The sequence below is a fragment of the Staurois parvus genome, unplaced genomic scaffold (genome assembly GCF_062004578.1).
Source record: "Staurois parvus isolate SC_StPar_1 unplaced genomic scaffold, SC_StPar_1.0 ptg000086l, whole genome shotgun sequence".
NCBI lineage: Eukaryota > Metazoa > Chordata > Amphibia > Anura > Ranidae > Staurois > Staurois parvus.
In genome coordinates, this window is record NW_028317882.1 from 214,604 (window position 1) to 231,946 (window position 17,343).

Here is a 17,343-nt window from a genome sequence, read left to right on the forward strand (position 1 = left end):
CTGGAAAAGTCCTGGAGACGAGCATGGGAGGAGGAGACAAGGGAGCTAGAGAGCAGGAGGTCTTGCGAGCAGCAGAGAGTACGGTTTGGGTGATATTTAGAGACAAGATCGTTGATGTAATTTGGGGCAGAGTTATAAATGTCTTTATATGTTATTGTTAATGTTTTGAATTTTATCTGTTGGGCAATGGGAAGCCAGTGGAGGGATTGGCAGAGAAGGGTGGCAGATACAGAACGGTTAGTAAGGTGGATAAGGTGGATAAGTCTGGCAGCAACATTCATGATAGACTGAAGAGGGGATAGCCTGCGATTAGGTAGGCCAATGAGGAGGGAGTTACAATAGTCAAGGCGAGATATAACAAGGGAGTGAATAAGTTGCTTAGTGGTTTCCGAGGTTAGGAAAGGGCATATCTTGGAGATGTTGCAGAGGTGAAGTCTACAAGATTTGGACAGTGAATGGATTTGGGGCTGAAAGGACAGATGGGAGTCTAGGATTACACCTAGTACCCTGGTATGAGGGGAGGGAATGATGACTGTGTTATTGATCTTAATGGAGAAGTCAGGGGAGGGGGCACGGGCTAGGGGGAATACTAAGAGCTCAGTTTTGGAAAGATTGAGTTTGAGGAAGTGGAGTGACATCCATGCCGATATGTCGCTTAGTAGGTTACTAATGCGAGAGGAGACTGAAGGGGTGAGGTGAGGGGTAGAAAGATTTGTGTGTCATCAGCATAGAGATGGTACTTAAAGCCATGGGAGTTTATCAAGTGACCAAGGGAGGAGGTGTAGATGGAGAAGAGAAGGGGTCCAAGGACAGAACCTCGAGGGACCCCTACAGAAAGAGGGAGTGAAGGGGAGGAGGCAGCGTTATAAGTAACACTGAAGGAGCACTGCGATAGGTAGGAGGAGAACCAGGAGAGAGCAGAGTCTCTGAGACCAAGAGAGTGGAGTTTTTTGAGGAGGAGGGAATGGTCAACCGTATCAAAAGCCGCAGAGAGGTCAAGCAGTAACAGTACAGAGTAGTGGCCATTGGTTTTAGCTGTTAGTAGATCATTAGTGAGTTTTAGTAGGGCAGTTTCAGTGAAGTGTAGTGAGCGAAAGCTTGGTTGGTGGGGTCCAGGGAGGGCTTTTTAAGTAATGGAGTGATGTGGCATGCTTTAGAGGGGAGGGGAAGGCACCAGTAGAGAGGAAAAGATTGAAGATGTGAGTGAGGGAGCATAGGATGGAAGAAGAGGGTGACCGTAGTAGTTGTAAGGGGACAGGATCCAGGGGGCAGGTAGTGAGACGGGCTTCTGAGAAAACCTTAGTGACCACTTCGGTAGTAGCAAAGTCAAAAGAGGAAAGTGTTGAGGGAGGTTTAGTATAAGGTATGCTAAGTGGGATGGGTGTCTGTGCAGTGGTGATACCCCTACGAATTGCATCAATCTTGTTTTTGAAATGATTTGCAATCTCTTGAGCAGTGAGTGAGGTACTGGTGGAGGTGGAGAAAGTAGAGAGTTAAAAGTAGAGAAGAGACGACGAGTACTGGATGACCAGGTATTAATAAGAGTGACAAAGTAGGCTTGTTTGGCAGCATGAAGGGAGGAATTGTATTGTATGTTGAGAAAGCAGATTTATATAGGGTGAATGCTTACTGGGAAACTGTGAAGGTGATGAGATTGTGATCAGAGAGAGGAAAGGGAGTGTTTGTGAGGTTGTAGGGAGTGCAAAGATGGGGAAAACAAGGTCTAATGTATTCCCATCAGAGTGAGTGGAGGACTGTATACATTTTACTAATGCAAAAGATGAGGTTAGGTTGAAGAGTTGGGATGTAGCTGGGTTGTTGACATTAATAGGTATGTTAAAATCTCCAAGAATGGTAGTGGGTAGTTCAGAGGAGAGAAAGTAGGGTAGCCAGGCGGAGAAATCATCAAGAAAGCAGGACACCGGTCCAGGAGGCAGATAGATCACTGCAATCCTCAGAGAAATGGGAGAAAACAGCCGAGTGGAGTGAGTCTCGAAAGAAGAGAAGGATAGAGAGGGAGGGTTAGGGAGGACTTGAAATGTGCTCAATGGGGATAGAAACAAACCAACTCCACCACCTTTCCGACCATTGGGTCTGGGTGAGTGGGTCCAGATGAGGCCTCCAGCGTTTAATACTGCTTAAAGTTTAGTTAAAAACTGTTTTTTGCTCTGCAGCAACTTCTCTTACATTACTTACTTGTAATGAAATATGGCTCACGATGTTCAGGCTGCTGGATTCTATTGAAATCTTCACTGCAGGGCTGCCTTGTCCTCTTCCTGTTGCTTAACATCCTTCTTTGAAAAATTAGTTTTCACAACATCCAGTAAGCTAAGGGAAAATTCCCATGCATATTGAAAACTCCCTTGCACAATAAACATCCTATTTCTATTTAGTAAATCAACCCCTAAGGGTTGAAAGGGACCACAGATGGTTTTGTATGTCACATACGAAACCCTGTAAACCCTTGAACTAGGGAACTGTGGATTTAATTCTATGTCTGTAATTTTGTTTAATTCCTAAGAATTAAAATATAAGAAACTAAATATAACATTTCTATATGTCTAAATGTACATGAATATTTTACCAAACACAATCATTTCTATATTCTAAAAGCTTTTATAGTATACTTTTTCATAAATTAAAAATAGTCTCCTTTGCAAAGGTTTATCCCATATCTGTGTGGCCATATTGTTTGAATATGCCTATGGGATATCAGTGTGTAGGAGCTTCTGTATGCCAGTAGATGGAAATGACTTTCCATGAATTTGTTTAGGTTGATTTAAAATTGGCATCTTAGTGACATGGCAGTTTTAAGGCTCAGCTGGATATGTTGAAAGTACAGCTTAGGGAGAATTTTCATGAATGAAGCAAGCACTTTTCTAGAATGCTTACAGTTTTGAAGCCATAATTACACCAAAGGTCAAGTAGACAGTACGGCATGACTTTGAATATACACTAATTACAGCTAAGCAGAGGTCTTAGCAATTGCTTATTCATTTATGTTGCTTTGGTTTAAAATAACATGTTAAAAGCAGTAGAAAATGGTGTGACATTTTTTCCAGATACTTAAACAATAGATATTATTGTCCTCCTGATGTTATTTTTGCAGAAGCACTGTAGTGGTCCTGTGCCTAATTCTTAACATAAGGCTATCTTAACATGTACTTTTCTTGCCTTACATGTTAACCTTAAAGAAAGTAGGCCAAGAAACATGAGGGGTGCCATTAGCTACCTCCTACCTCCTCCTCCTATTTGCTTGGCTGTTGCCTGACCTGGCACAAGCATGCAGATTAGAAGGTTCAAGGGGATCTATGTACTTGTTCAAGTTAAGTGCCTTAGAAAGTAGCATGATGGCCAAGCAACTAAAATTTTTTGAAGAAGAGGTAAGCAGTGTCTGCCTCCATATTCTATCAAAGGTTTCCTTTAAATTACACCTCCATTTTCCCTTCCTTCCCATTGACCCACAGTTTCAAATGGTTTTGTTGCAGGAGAGGAAGAAGTTTGGACCACTTGGATGGAACATCTGTTATGAATTTAATGACAGTGACAGAGAATGTGCTCTGCTTAATTTAAACTTGTACTGTCAGGAAGGAAAAATACCATGGGACGCACTTACTTATATAACAGGTATGTGTATTTGAACATAAAATCAGGGGTCTAAATATAGTACCCAACTTTGAAAAGACATTTGGGGAGATTTTTTCAGGTCCTTTTTATGCTATTTCTAAACATTTTAACAATTGCAGGAAAGTAACAAATGTGCACATATATGTCATATGTGCAAAGTGTACAGTAGAAATGATGCAACTATGGCTTGGTTCACATTACTGCGTTGTGAGTTTGATTCGATTTACAGCTTGATTATGTCATGTCACTTTGATGGAACTTTGCATATTCTATGGGGCCAAGCTGCACTGTAAAGCAGTGCAGGAACCTTTTCCAAAATCACTCCACAGTCGAGTTGATTAGCATGGGCACCGTCGAAAACAGTGAGATTTCTCTTGGCATGCAATTTGGTGCAATTCAGGTCCCTTCAGAAGTTGCACTACTGTGAACCAGGCTACTACCTTTATTTTGATTGTGCTGTCCCTACAAAACTTTTTCTATTCTACATCTTCACTGTAGAGTTCTTCCTAAATTCATAGCTAAAGCCGGTTTAATTGTGTGGTTGAAGTGTGGTGTCCATTCTTTTCTTATTGCAGACCAATGTCTTTTTTATTGGTTGGACTAATATAGCATGAAGGCTTAGTGTCAGGGGCATACAAAGCAAAAAAAGACTATAAACAACCATATGTCTATAAAGTTTCAATAAAATGTAAAGGTGACATACAGTATGCTTGAAAATTCTACAGAATTCTACAGAAATACTATGAGTTAATATGTAAAAATAGTAGCTAATAATACACATTCATATAATTATCTAAGTTGATCTTGGAGAAGGGGCTGTCAGCATGATGAAACTGTTAAGTCCCATGTAGATTTACTAGCTATACTCTTTCCAAGTAATATACTACTAAGTAATATTGCTGTTGTTTGGACTATTTATTGAATATTTTATACAGGAATGATCTATTTTTCAGTTCAGTTAAAGTAAAGCAGTTTTAGATAGACACAGCAGAGCTATGTTATCTGCATACCCACTGAGCTGTTGTTGTTTTGTATGAAAGGTGCTAGTTATCCATGGTGTCTATCATCGTTTCTCTGCCATTGCTCTGCACCACATAGGACCTTTAAGCATAAGTATGACAAATCTGTTGAGCTGTAAGAAATTACTGTAAAAAAAGAAAAAAAATTACAGTAAAACTGAAGCATTATACTATTTTCCAGGGGAGATAACGTATGGAGGAAGAGTAACTGATGCATGGGACCAAAGATGTTTAAGGACAATCTTAAGGAGATTCTTTTCTCCAGAGACCCTTGAAGACAATTACTGTTATTCTAGCTCAGGTAAAAAAAAAATGGTATATAGGTCTTACTAGCTATCTGAAACCGCTCATCACTGTTCTTGTCTAAACTGTTAACCTAATGCACAACAAGTAACTTCAGAAGAATAACAACCCTTTATATAAGTGTATACGTATGCAATTCTATCTTTTTTACCCTAGTACTTCATAGAAATTAGGTTAACCGCCTTGCTGACTGCCTTGCTTTATTATCTATATTCAATTCTATCGTATAGCACTTTATTATTAAAAGAATAGATATATTTATTAATCATAAGTACTTATATAGCGCTGTCAATTTTTGCAGTGCTTTACATATATATTGTACATTCACATCAGTCTCTAACCATCAAGGGGCATACAATCTAAAGTCCCTAACTTACATTCATACATACACATACTAGGGATCATTTAGAAAGGATCAAATTAACCTACCAGCATGTCTTTTGAGTGTGGGAGGAAACCCACGCAGGCACAGGGAGAACATGCAAACTCCAGGCAGGTAGTGCCGTGGTTGGGATTTGAACCAACAACCTTAGTACTGCCAGGTGGAAGTGCTAACCATTTAGCCACTGTGCTGTATTGTATGCAGGAGCTCTATGTTCCCTTCGTAGAAAATGCCAGCCTACCTGGCTTCAACTGAGAATTCCTCAAGCAAGGGTTGAGGATAGCAGTATGCTGTCTTTCTGAAAGCTAGCTGAATATTGTACTCATCTGCAATCTCCCTTGTAGGCTTTGGGGGTGAAAAGTGTAGACAAAATTTGAGGACCACAGTGGCTACACTTTCTTCTTAATACAAACTCCAGACTGTGTTTCCAGGGGAAATTACTTTCAACAGACTGGCATAGCACTTTCTAATACTAATCCCAGCACTAGCACATTAGCACATTATCCCAGGCAGGGGTTGAAGATTGGAAGAAGCTGTTTCTCCCAAATGGCTAGCTGGGTATTGTACCTGGCTGCTTTTCCCCTATAGGCTTTGGGTGGTGAAAGTAGAGGTACTCACTCTGTCCCTTGAAATCTTGCTGCTTGGCAGAGACTGCTGTTCAGGCCTCCTACTGTACAAGTCCTCCCTTGTAATTCAGGGTGTCTCCTGGATGAGACTGAAGGGTGGTGAAGATCGCTCTGATCAAACTGGTCCTTGCCCTTCTTCCTCAGATCCTGCCTGGAGGCAGAGCCCCCAGCCCCAGGTCCCCTCTAGGCTTCACAAACCTCAGCACTCCATACTCCAACCAGCAAAAACAGCCACTGGCCAGGCTTTTCAATAATTATGGGCACATCTTACCACCTTTCTATGACTCCTGCCTGGCGACTGGTCAAACTCCCATGAATATTCAGATCTCTGCCCATGTACCTCCGCCCTCTGCCTTCTAGACATTTCTGGAAACTTCCAGAACCAGGGGGGGTGGCAGAGGCTTGACCTGCAGAACCCTCCAGCCTGATCTGAGCTTGAACCCCACAGACATGTTCACTTCAGCTACTTCTGAGCCAAAATAAATTTACCTAATTAAAGTATGCACACCAGAGGGTGATATACAGTGTATATACTGCATATATACACCCTGTTCCAAATTATTATGCAAATTATATTTAAGTGTCACAAAGATTAAATATTTTGTTTTTCAGTTTAACTCATGGATGGCATTGTGTGTCAGGGCTCTTTTGATCCCTGAAAATAATCTCGGACACCTGTGATAATTAGATTGGCAGGTGAGCCCAATTTAAGGAAAAACTACTAAAGGAGGGTGTTCCATATTATTAATCAGAGCACCATTTTCAAGATATATGGGGAAGAAAAAGTATCTCTCTGCTGCCGAAAAGAGTGAAATAATTCAATGCCTTGGACGAGGTATGAAAACATTAGATATTTCACGAAAACTTAAGCGTGATCATCGCACTATTAAGAGATTTGTGGCTGATTCAGAGCGGGTTCGTGCAGATAAAGGCACATTGAGGAAGATTTCTGCCAGATCCATGCATCGGATCAAGAGAGCATCTGCTAAAATACCATTACATAGCAGCAAACAGATATTTGAAGCTGCTGGTGCCTCTGGAGTCCCACGGACATCAAGGTGTAGAGTTCTCCAGAGTCTTGCAACTGTGCATAAACCTTCTATTCGGCCACCACTAACCAATGCTCACAAGCAGAAACGGCTGCATTGGGCAGAAAAATACATGAAGACTAATTTTCAAACAGTCCTGTTCACTGATGAGTGCTGTGCAACCCTGGATGGTCCAGATGGATGGAGTAGTGGATGGTTGGTGGACGGCCACCCTGTTCCAACAAGGCTGCGACGTCAGCAAGGTGGTGGTGGAGTCATGTTTTGGGCCGGAATCATGGGAACAGAGCTGGTCAGCCCCTTTAGGGTCCCCGAAGGTGTAAAGATGACCTCTGCAAAGTATGTGGAGTTTATGACTGACCACTTTCTTCCCTGGTACAGAAGGAAGAACTACGCTTTCCGTAATAAAATCATCTTCATGCATGACAATGTACCATCTCATACTGCAAAGAATACCTCTGCATCAATGGCTGCTATGGAGATAAAAGCAGAGAAAGTCATGGTGTGGCCTCCATCCTCCCCTGACCTCAATCCTATCGAGTACCTTTGGAGCATCCTCAAGCAAAAGATCTATGAGGGTGGGAGGCAGTTTACATCCAAACAGCAGCTCTGGGAGGCTATTCTGACATCTTGCAAACAAATTCAAGCAGAAACTGTCCAAAAACTCACAGGTTCCACGGATGCAAGACTTGTGAAGCTGCTATCAAATAAGGGGTCCTATGTTAAAATGTAACGTGACCTGTTAAAATGTTTAAAAAGTTAAAATGTTGTTAAAAGTTTGATTGAAATAGCTTTTGATTTCAGTAAATATGCTGCAAACACAACAAATTACAATTTTCAGTTCTTTACAACCTATAAAGTGTTTTGAAACTTACTGTGCGAAATAATTTGGAACAGTGCATTGTAAGTTTTTTATGTTTAAAAAAAATACTGTTATCATTAGGAGGTTTGTTCAATAAAATGTGAATTGTACTCTTAATAGTTGATAACATGAGAATTATGCTGACTGTTTTTTACATCAGTTATTTAGGTAAATGAGAAAAATATCATTTGCATAATAATTTTGAACAGGGTGTGTGTGTGTGTGTGTGTATGTATATATATATATATATATATATATATAGCCTGGCATTGTGTGTTTTCAATACATTTTCTTTCTTTAAAGTAGAACTCCAACCAATATTTTCTATTTTTTTATTTGAGTGGGGAATAGGTATAGACAATTTTGTCATTAGACTAATGTTAATTAGAAAGAAAGTTAGGACAGATCCAAAATGTTATCTTTCAACAGGTACTCCTATTCTGGTGAGTGGTGGCCAATGACAAAGACAGCATTTTCCCTCATTTTGAGAAGTCAAAATCTCCTCAATGGCAATACAGCGATTAAAATGTAGCAAGTGTTTTAACCTTTCCAAACTCGGCAAAAAAAAAAATCCCATGCAGTGAAGCTGTGCTCACACTGCATGGATTAGCTGTTTGTTTTTTTCTAGGGGAGAGAAGCACATGCAGGCACATGCCATGCCGGGACATCCCCACTGCATGGGAGAAAACACTTTTGCCTAGAGATGGGCTTCAAATTTATTTTGGCTAAAATTCTTCATTGATTAGGTTGTTATGTCTTATTTGCCTGAATAAATTCTCACTATAAGTTAACCCTCCAATTTACATTTTTCCTGTGGGTATGTGAGCAGCAGAACAGCATCTTTTACTGTGTTTGTTTTAAGCATTGCACAAGGTCACAGATATAATATATTATTTAATAGGTGTATTCAATGATGAGGAGATGCTGAAGAAGTCCTGCTTCACATTCTATGTGAGAAGGTAGTGCGCTCCTCGGAAGAGTTCATAACCCTTTAATTCTTAAATATCTACGTACAACACGGTTTTCTTTTTCACAAATGGTAATAACACACATTAAAATGTACAATAAATTATTTAACACCTGAATAGTTACAAACTCCAAATGACTTCAGTAGTGCACACAAGTAAATGCCTTCTTCCGTATAATAAAATGACTAGTTCCCAAAAATGCATTATTCATACTGGTCAAGTAAAGTGCATTAAATTTGTAGAGTTACAGCTGAGTAGTGCAGGATGACATTTGGTAATGCAAAGTAGGCCTTGGTTGAGGTCCAGAATAATAGCAATATTTTAATTTGTCCTACCATGAATTATGGATTGAATAGAAATGTTTGGAATGTAACAACAGCCACATGCTTTTATATCAAAAGTATTTCAGGGGTTGTTGTGTGATGGACAGTATTATTCGTAATTGTCGTAGTCTATAAATCCCCCTTTCCTCAGGCTACAGTGTATTTCATTTCAATAGATGCTTTTGTGCAAACCCATATTCTTTACGTGTTTTTTCCTATTTAGAAAAAAATTAGCAAAAACTAATGAGCTGTATTTTTAAACACACTTTAGGTATATATTTCAGTCCAGATGCTGACAGTCTGCAGTTGTATAAAGAGTACATAGAAAATCTGCCCTTGACCGATGATCCAGAAATATTCGGAATGCATGAAAATGCCAATTTAGCTTTCCAGGTTTGTGTGCTTATTGGTACTTGCTCTAATTTAATTGTGTGAAGCATGGATTGCAGTACAGCTCAAAGGAAAATGATGATTTAATCATAATAGTCTGTTAAACAGAGATAATAGGCGTTAGTTGCCTTTGTATGTCAATCTTCCAATAATAACGTTTCTTTTGAAACCATCAGATGGCAAACTGTACATAAGCTTTTCACAGCAATCCCAGCCATGGCAATGAATAATATTTAAACAAGGGATATGTAGAAGTTGGTTTCCTTTAATACAGAACAAAGTATAACCTTTTTTTAAAAATGCTAATGTTCTTCATAGCATAACAATTATCATGTAGGATACTTCTATGAAGAACATACAGTAAGTATAACTAAAGCCTTTTTTGTCATTTTGGAGGTTTTTTTGCCATATGTGTCTTTTAGGGAGATTTCCTTAAAGTGGAGTTCCACTCACCTGTCAAAAATAAATGTCAGCAGCTACAAAGACTTTTAAAAAACAGCCACTTACGTGTCCCTCGGTCCCGTGGTGTGTCCCCCGCAGCCCATTTCACCAGCCACCCTGGATTCCAGGAGGCCGGCATCTTCAGTTTGGGCACCTGGCTGTGATAGCTTGCAGCTTCACAGCCGGGTACCCACTGGGCATGGGCGAATAGTGCTGCGCTTCATGAATGGTCCTGTAGTCTTCTGGGACCTGTCACGTGTCCCAAAAGACTACAGGAAGGGAGGACACCTTCCATTTCCAATCGCCTAGGCGATCGGACCGGAAATGGGAGCAGGTACCTGTCAAATTCAGGTACCCGCCCCCCAAAGGTGCCAATCCTTAATGGGGAGCAGTTCTTAAAGTGGAACTTCCCCTTTTGGGTGGAGCTCCCCTTTAAAGGGTAAGTTCACCTTTGGGAACATGTAACATGTTCCCACTGCTGCAGCTGCTGCTCGTTGTCCTCTCTCCCTGTGAATGCAGTATGAGGAGATGTTCCCCATACTAGCTGTCACTTTTTGAAAACAGTGTGGCCGGGACAGGCTCTGCCCACACCGCCACATCATTCATTCACTGAGTTCTGTGAATGAATGAACTACAAATCCCTACAGACTTTGCAGCTGTCATCTTGTAGTTCTTAATGAACTACCACGGCACTGTTGCACTACAGTAGTTCATTGATTCTTCCTGTCACAGTGTATCTGCTTGCCTGTATAAGGTAGGAACACACAGATACACTGACAGGTTTTCAGGATTCCTGCATGGCAACAGTGATCTGCTGATCACTGGTGCACTGCTTTTCAATCTCAGTGTTTGCTCATGATACAAACTAAGAATGGCAATAACTTCACAGCATGATATAGAAACCTTACATGAGGACCTCAGTAAAATAAAGGGGTGGGCAACTATATGGCAAATGAGGTTTAGCCCTGGTTCGCACTGATGCGGTGCGGAATTCGCAGCTTTTTCTGCGCAAATTCCACACCGCATCAGAATTGCACCCTGTTCATGCAAACCGCTGCTGTTGTGTATGTTAAGTTAACAACACCCCGAAAGCAGTCCACAAAATGCGGTGCAATGTGCAGAATCGGATCGCATAAGTGTGAATACCCATGTGATCTGATTCTAGTGCGGACCAAAAAAGGGTCCTGCACCTTTTTGGTGCGGGTGCGGTGCGATTAGAGCCATACAAAATGTATGGCTCCAATCACACCGCAGACAAATGGCATGTGATTTGTACAGGAAAGTGGTGCGGTTCCTGTGCGAATCACATGCGATATACCGCACCGCATATATGTGAACTCAGGCTTAATGTTGAAAAATATAAAGCAATGCACTTGGGGTTCAAGTTACTCTCTAGGAGGAGAGCCACTGGGGGAATTCCCAGATTGAAAAAGATCTGGGGGTCCTATTAGATCACAGGATCAGCAATGGCATGCAATGCCAAGCAGCAGCAAGCAAAGCAAGCAGAATATTCCCATGCATTAAAAGTGCATATACTCAAGAGATAAAAACTATAATTCTACCACTTTCCAAGACTCTGGTTCAGCCACATATTGCGTATACCATTCACTTCTGGTCACTAGTCCTCAGAAATGTAGTGCTGGAACTGGAGTGAGTCCAGAGAAGGGCGACAAAGCTTATAAGGGGGCTGGAGAGCCTCAGTTACGGGGAACGGCTTCAAACACAAAACTTATCCTCCCTGGAGAAGAGAGACACTTGAGAGGAGATATTATATTGATATACACATACCTCAATGGTGATTCCAGCATAGGGAGGAAACTATTAAGGTTGAGGAAGCTTAAGAAGCCACTCATTGAAATTTGAGGAGAAGCAGTTCATCCTTAACTGCGTAGAGTTACTGTTGGAGCGGTAAGGATGTGTAACTCCCTCCCACAATCAGTGTTGTTAGCAAGAAGTGTTGATAGTTTAAAAAACTCTTAGATGGGCTTCTTACCCCTGGTTCACAGGGGTGGTACCGCTGCGGATCCGCACAAAAATCCGTGCAGCTGCACCACCCGCACAGAGGAATGCGGACCTGCGGGCGGGTGCCATTAATTCTAATGGCACGCCGCCGCCACTGCAAATCACAACCGTACTGGGAACTGAGGTTCCTGTGCGGACTGCATTTTCTGAAGAAGTGCAGGGACTTCTTCCCTGCGTGTCCCGGGGCATGGGAGTCCATTCAAATGAATGGGCTCTCCTGCCTGTGCTAAACGCGGCCCGTAGCACCGCGGAGATGTGAACCTAGCCTTAGTGAACACAATATACATATATATGGGAAATGGTATTGACATAAACACACAGACACATATGCACACCTATGCAGGTTGAATTAGATGGACAGATGTCTTTATTCAAGGTTACCAACTATGTCAACTATGTAACAATAGCTCAGCGGGGAAGATTCCCCCATTCACATCAAATGTGTGGACAGGGGAATTGAGTCAGTTTTTTTTTTCCTTCAACCCCCTGGTTAAAGGGTTTTTAACCCCTTGCCACTATCTAAAGCTAATAAAATAGCCTTAATTTACATCTCAAGCAAATATAACATTAGCTTATCTTTTCTCTTTTTAATTAAATCTAATATTTATAACAGTTATGTTAAAACAAATGCACAGTCAAACCACATAGATGCTGCCTTGGTGAAAGCAATTCTATCAAAGGATTATAATGGTTTTCAGGACTGGAAATTGAACATTGATTTTTAGCTACTCTCACACATGTCCTTTAATCTTAATCTGATGCTTAGAATCTCCCTAACACTTAACCCTGTCCTCACCAAAATCTTAACCTAACCCTAAAATGAACCCTTTACATTTAACCCTTGCCTTACCCACCCACTTAAAATTAATCTTCAATAAATAACCTCATCCGCAAATTAAGCTCCCTAAATCCTAACCCTAACTTTAACTCTTACTCTAATGCATTCTCGTCAGGTGTAAGCTGCAGTGGGAGCACACATTTACAACAAAACTAGCAAAAAAATGTTATTTACAAAATTATATTTTTATTTTTTAAATCTGATACAGTTTAATCCTTGTTAAATAGCTTCCAAGTAAAAAATAAACAAAGTATAGTAAAGTACTTGTCACAACACAAACAGAAGTTGAAACTGCTTCTTCTGAAAGTGCCAATTGCTTGCCATGCTGATTCTGCACTTAAGTACTTTCTAGGTCATTGATCTGGAACAGGTATGCAGATAGAGAAGTCTGACTGTTTTTTACTGTGGTGGTGATTGAAAAAGTATTGAAATCAGAACAACACTGCAATGTGAAATTTTGTTTGGAGGTCTGCAACTGCAGCTCATTGTTTCTGTAATGGCTGGCTTTTATAAGTAATTTAGAAAAACCAAGGAAATGACACTTGAACTATGTGTGTGCATATCCAATCACTGTCCAAGCCAGGAAGAAGATCCCAGCGGGTACTGGCAGTGCAAGAGTTGTCTCACTAAAAAATCACAAGCACATTTCTTTAAAACAATATCACTTAAAATGACTAAACTGTACTTTTTTATGCAGCGCAAGGAGACAAGTACCTTAATTAACACCATCTTGGAGGTACAGCCAAGGTCTACAGCTAGGGGGACTGGAAAGAGCAATGATGAAATTGTCAGTGAACTGGCTACCTCCATCCTCTCAAAACTTCCAGGTAATCATTATTGTATAAGCAACCTATAAGATCTTAACATACATGTGATTTTTTTTGTTATCACTGCCAGTGGCTATAGCCACTAGCAGTAATCATTGTGTGCAATAATGTTGCGGGAGGGATTCCACCATCAACACTAATTGTGTTGATTGAGGTGTCGAGTAATTTTCTTTTCTTCCACCCATGGTGAAAAGAAATAAAATTGTATAATCTATGGTTTGCCTTAGTTTAAAATTAAGACAGAATAGCCCCACCTCCTCAATTACTATGAATTGCCATCAGTAGGGATTGCAATAGACACTAAGAAGCCACCCCATGTGCATTGTCTGCACTGGTATAGCCTGCCCTCATCAGGCACCAACTGTCTGCAGATGAATCCATTTTTGCTGGTCACAGATTTCTCCCTTGTACATTGCAGGAGCATGAAAGTTGTAGCTGGGACCTGCGCACATCCATCTGGCCATAGACTATTTCCTAGCTTGCCTTATGAATGATGCAATGCTCAGGTTTCCTGTGGGTGTTCCAATTTCTTCTTCCAAACAGAAAACAGCTAGCTTTTGTAGATAGCTGATAACATGCTAGCAGTCTCTTTGCATTTAAATTAGTCAACTTGTGATGAGATATATGGGGCTGTCATTGTGGATCATCTGTTGAAAATACAAGTTGCATGCCTGTTTTTGCTGTCCCACTGGCTTTAAAAATATCCAATTACTAAACTGGAATGATATGCAGATTAGGAAAGCTTAGAAAAAAAATCCTTATCTGCATACATGTTCCGGGTCACTAATTTGAAGCACTGAAGCAAAGGGGTCAGCACTGCAGCAAGGCAGCTGGCATTACTTTAGAAACACACAATATGCACACGCATTACCTTTTCCTAACAGGGATAAAGGCAGTACTTTAAAAGGATTTCCAGGTACGGATATATTTATGTGGGCATCATTCAGAGATGGCTTTGCATTTTCTCAATGAATGCAAAATGTTCTCTGATTGGATGAGGTGGAGAGAAGGAGTGTGTCATCATGCTCTCCACCTTGGAAAATCAGAGAATGCTTTGTATTCATTTAGAAAATGCAAATCATTCTCTGAATGGTGCCCATGCCCTACGGCCATCCCCCTGTTTTCACAACGAAGCAGAGCAGCAGCTTGGCACAGGACCTGAAATGGAAATTTCCATCATCTAGAGCAGTGGTTCTCAACCTTCCTAATGCCGCAACCCTTTAATACAGTTCCTCATGTTGTGGTGACCCCCAACCATAAAATTATTTTTGTTGCTACTTCATAACTGTAATTTTGCAATGGGAGGAGTAGTGCCACATCATTGGTGTCAGTGAGAGGAATAGTGCCACATCACTGATGTCAGCGAGAGGAATAGTTTTCCATCGTTGGTATCAGTGGGAGGAGTAGTGCCACAACACTGATGTCAGCGGGAGGAATAGTGTCCCATCATTGGTATCAGTGGGAGGAATAGTGTCCCATCATTGGTATCAGTGGAAAGAATACTGCCACATCATTGGTGTCAGTGGGAGGAATAGTGCCACATCGTAGGTGTCAGTGGGAGGAATAGTGCCCCATCATTGGTGTCAGTGGGAGGAATAGTCAATTCCTAATAGCCAATCACCGGCGAGGAGGCGGAGCTGTTGAGTGATCCCAGGGGTGTGGCCAGATGACAGGGGCGGCATGTCATCCCGCCCACACATTGCGGTCCAGGGAAATGTGGGTGTATCTGCATGTGGGTGGACCGCCTGGAGACGGATAGAGGAGCGGTGTCTCGGTTCCTAAGACCATCAGAAACATGGGTCGTTCGATGGTCTTAGGCGACCCCTGTGAAAGGGTCGTTTGACCCCCAAAGGGTTCGCAACCCACAGGTTGAGAACTGCTGATCTAGAGGGATCCCACAGGTATGGCATTCTTCATACCTGTAACTTTTCTTCAAAACCACACTGAGGTTCCAAACATTACAACACACTATCCCCCAGAAAAATTTCACTGGAGTTCACCTTGAAACTTTATTGCTTGAGTATTTTTATGAACTATAACTACAATTTATAATTTTTCTGACCCTAGCTGTGGATCTTGTATTCTTCTTTGAAAGTTAACAAAAGAATTACATTTTGTATCAGATACATTTTGAAAGACATTTTATTCAGTGTTCTTCACCTCTATGTTCTATGTTGTTTGCCCCTTTTATAGGCCATTTCCTTGATTGAAGTAAGGGTAACCTAAGAGCTGCTGAGACTGTGCTTTTGTTTACTGCAAGTGACACTGAATGTAACTTTCAGAAACATCATATTAGATTAGCAGTACAGTCAGTGATGACCCAATTCTTATTAACCTAAAGGAACAGACAAGCTTCACCTTTATGAACTTATCAAACCCTATATAAAATGTACACAAAGACAATATAAAAATCTGGATAAGATGAATTATGCTGTTCATTTTAGTGTTTCAAATGCTGCAGCTCCCAAAATGATGTGCTTTAAAAGTCATATACAGTAGTATGTTACATATATGGACACTCATAAGTGCTGCATTACAATGGAAATATCTTTAGACACAAAAATTCCAGCCAGGCCATTAACTTTTTCTCCATGTCTGTAAGAGTATCTGCTGAAAACTCAAACATGCCCACAAATAGGACAGTTGACGATTATGAAATATTGTTTTCATACATTCTTGCTGTATATACTGTATGATCAACTCATTTATATATTGGATTTTTGAGATGGAAGATTGCTTGTAACAGGGTTCCTATCCTTTTTTTTTTCAATCCCAAAAGGTTTTTTTAATATTGAAATGGGCATAAAGTAACAACATCAGTGTCGACAAAGACATACACCCATGTTGTACGTATTCAGAATAGATAAGACAAGGTCTTTGTAATATAGAGTACACAGAGATAATGTATTACATAGACAATTGGCAATTTATCAAATTGTTGAAGTCAAATGAAAAGAGAGACCATATCAAAGACTGTTTTCAGGAATAAGTGCAAAATAATATAGAAAATCCCATAAAATTAGATTATAATCAGTTGAGAAACTATGAAAACCTAAACCAAAAGTGTCATATGCCATCTCAAACAGAAGGATATTTGAGAGTCCATGCACACTGGCTTAAAAAAACATCAGTTCTCTGGGCAGGAAAACACACCAATTTTGAATGTTTTTATACTAGTGTTTAGGAGCATTTAGCAGCATTTAGGGGTGTTTAGCATTTTTTTCTGCCAGAAAAGCACTTTCAAAAATGCAAACAGAATGGGTTTTTTTCTGCGTCTTAACGCTGATCTTAAAATATCCCTCTAAACCAGCCTTTCTTGACCAGAGTGCCCAGGCGCCCTGGGGTGCCTTGAGATTTCTTCAGGGTGCCTTGGCAAAATGTCTAAACATTGCCCAAAACTTGTATACAAGCCTGACAAGCCAATGACATCATCAGTTGATAAGTAGGATGTCAGCTGCCTGCACAGCATCCTAGTTTGACCCTCCCCTGCCCCTCTCCGTCAGTGCTGGGGTCACATTTCTATGGAGAAAAACTGAGAGAGAAGAGAAACACTGGAATACTACTCAGTACCAGTGTGCAAAAGCGTATTTGCTTGGAAGAATAAATCACCTCTAATGTTAAGTGTCCTACATGTGTGGATGTTGCTGCTTTACATAAAACTATTAGAAT

At 40.7% G+C, this 17,343-nt stretch overlaps 1 protein-coding gene across 1 annotated transcript in view; it reads left to right on the forward strand.

Annotated features, from left to right (window-relative positions):
* DNAH6 (dynein axonemal heavy chain 6) overlaps nt 1-17,343 on the forward strand; it is a gene marked incomplete at its 5' end in the record, with an annotated part of 237,814 nt that overhangs the window by 193,054 nt on the left and 27,417 nt on the right. Inside the window, 4 exons of the mRNA XM_089670117.1 lie at nt 3,489-3,627; nt 4,828-4,947; nt 9,428-9,549; nt 13,545-13,674. Coding sequence (XP_089526243.1) covers nt 3,489-3,627; nt 4,828-4,947; nt 9,428-9,549; nt 13,545-13,674 — 511 coding nt within the window. The remainder of the gene's footprint in view (nt 1-3,488; nt 3,628-4,827; nt 4,948-9,427; nt 9,550-13,544; nt 13,675-17,343) is intronic.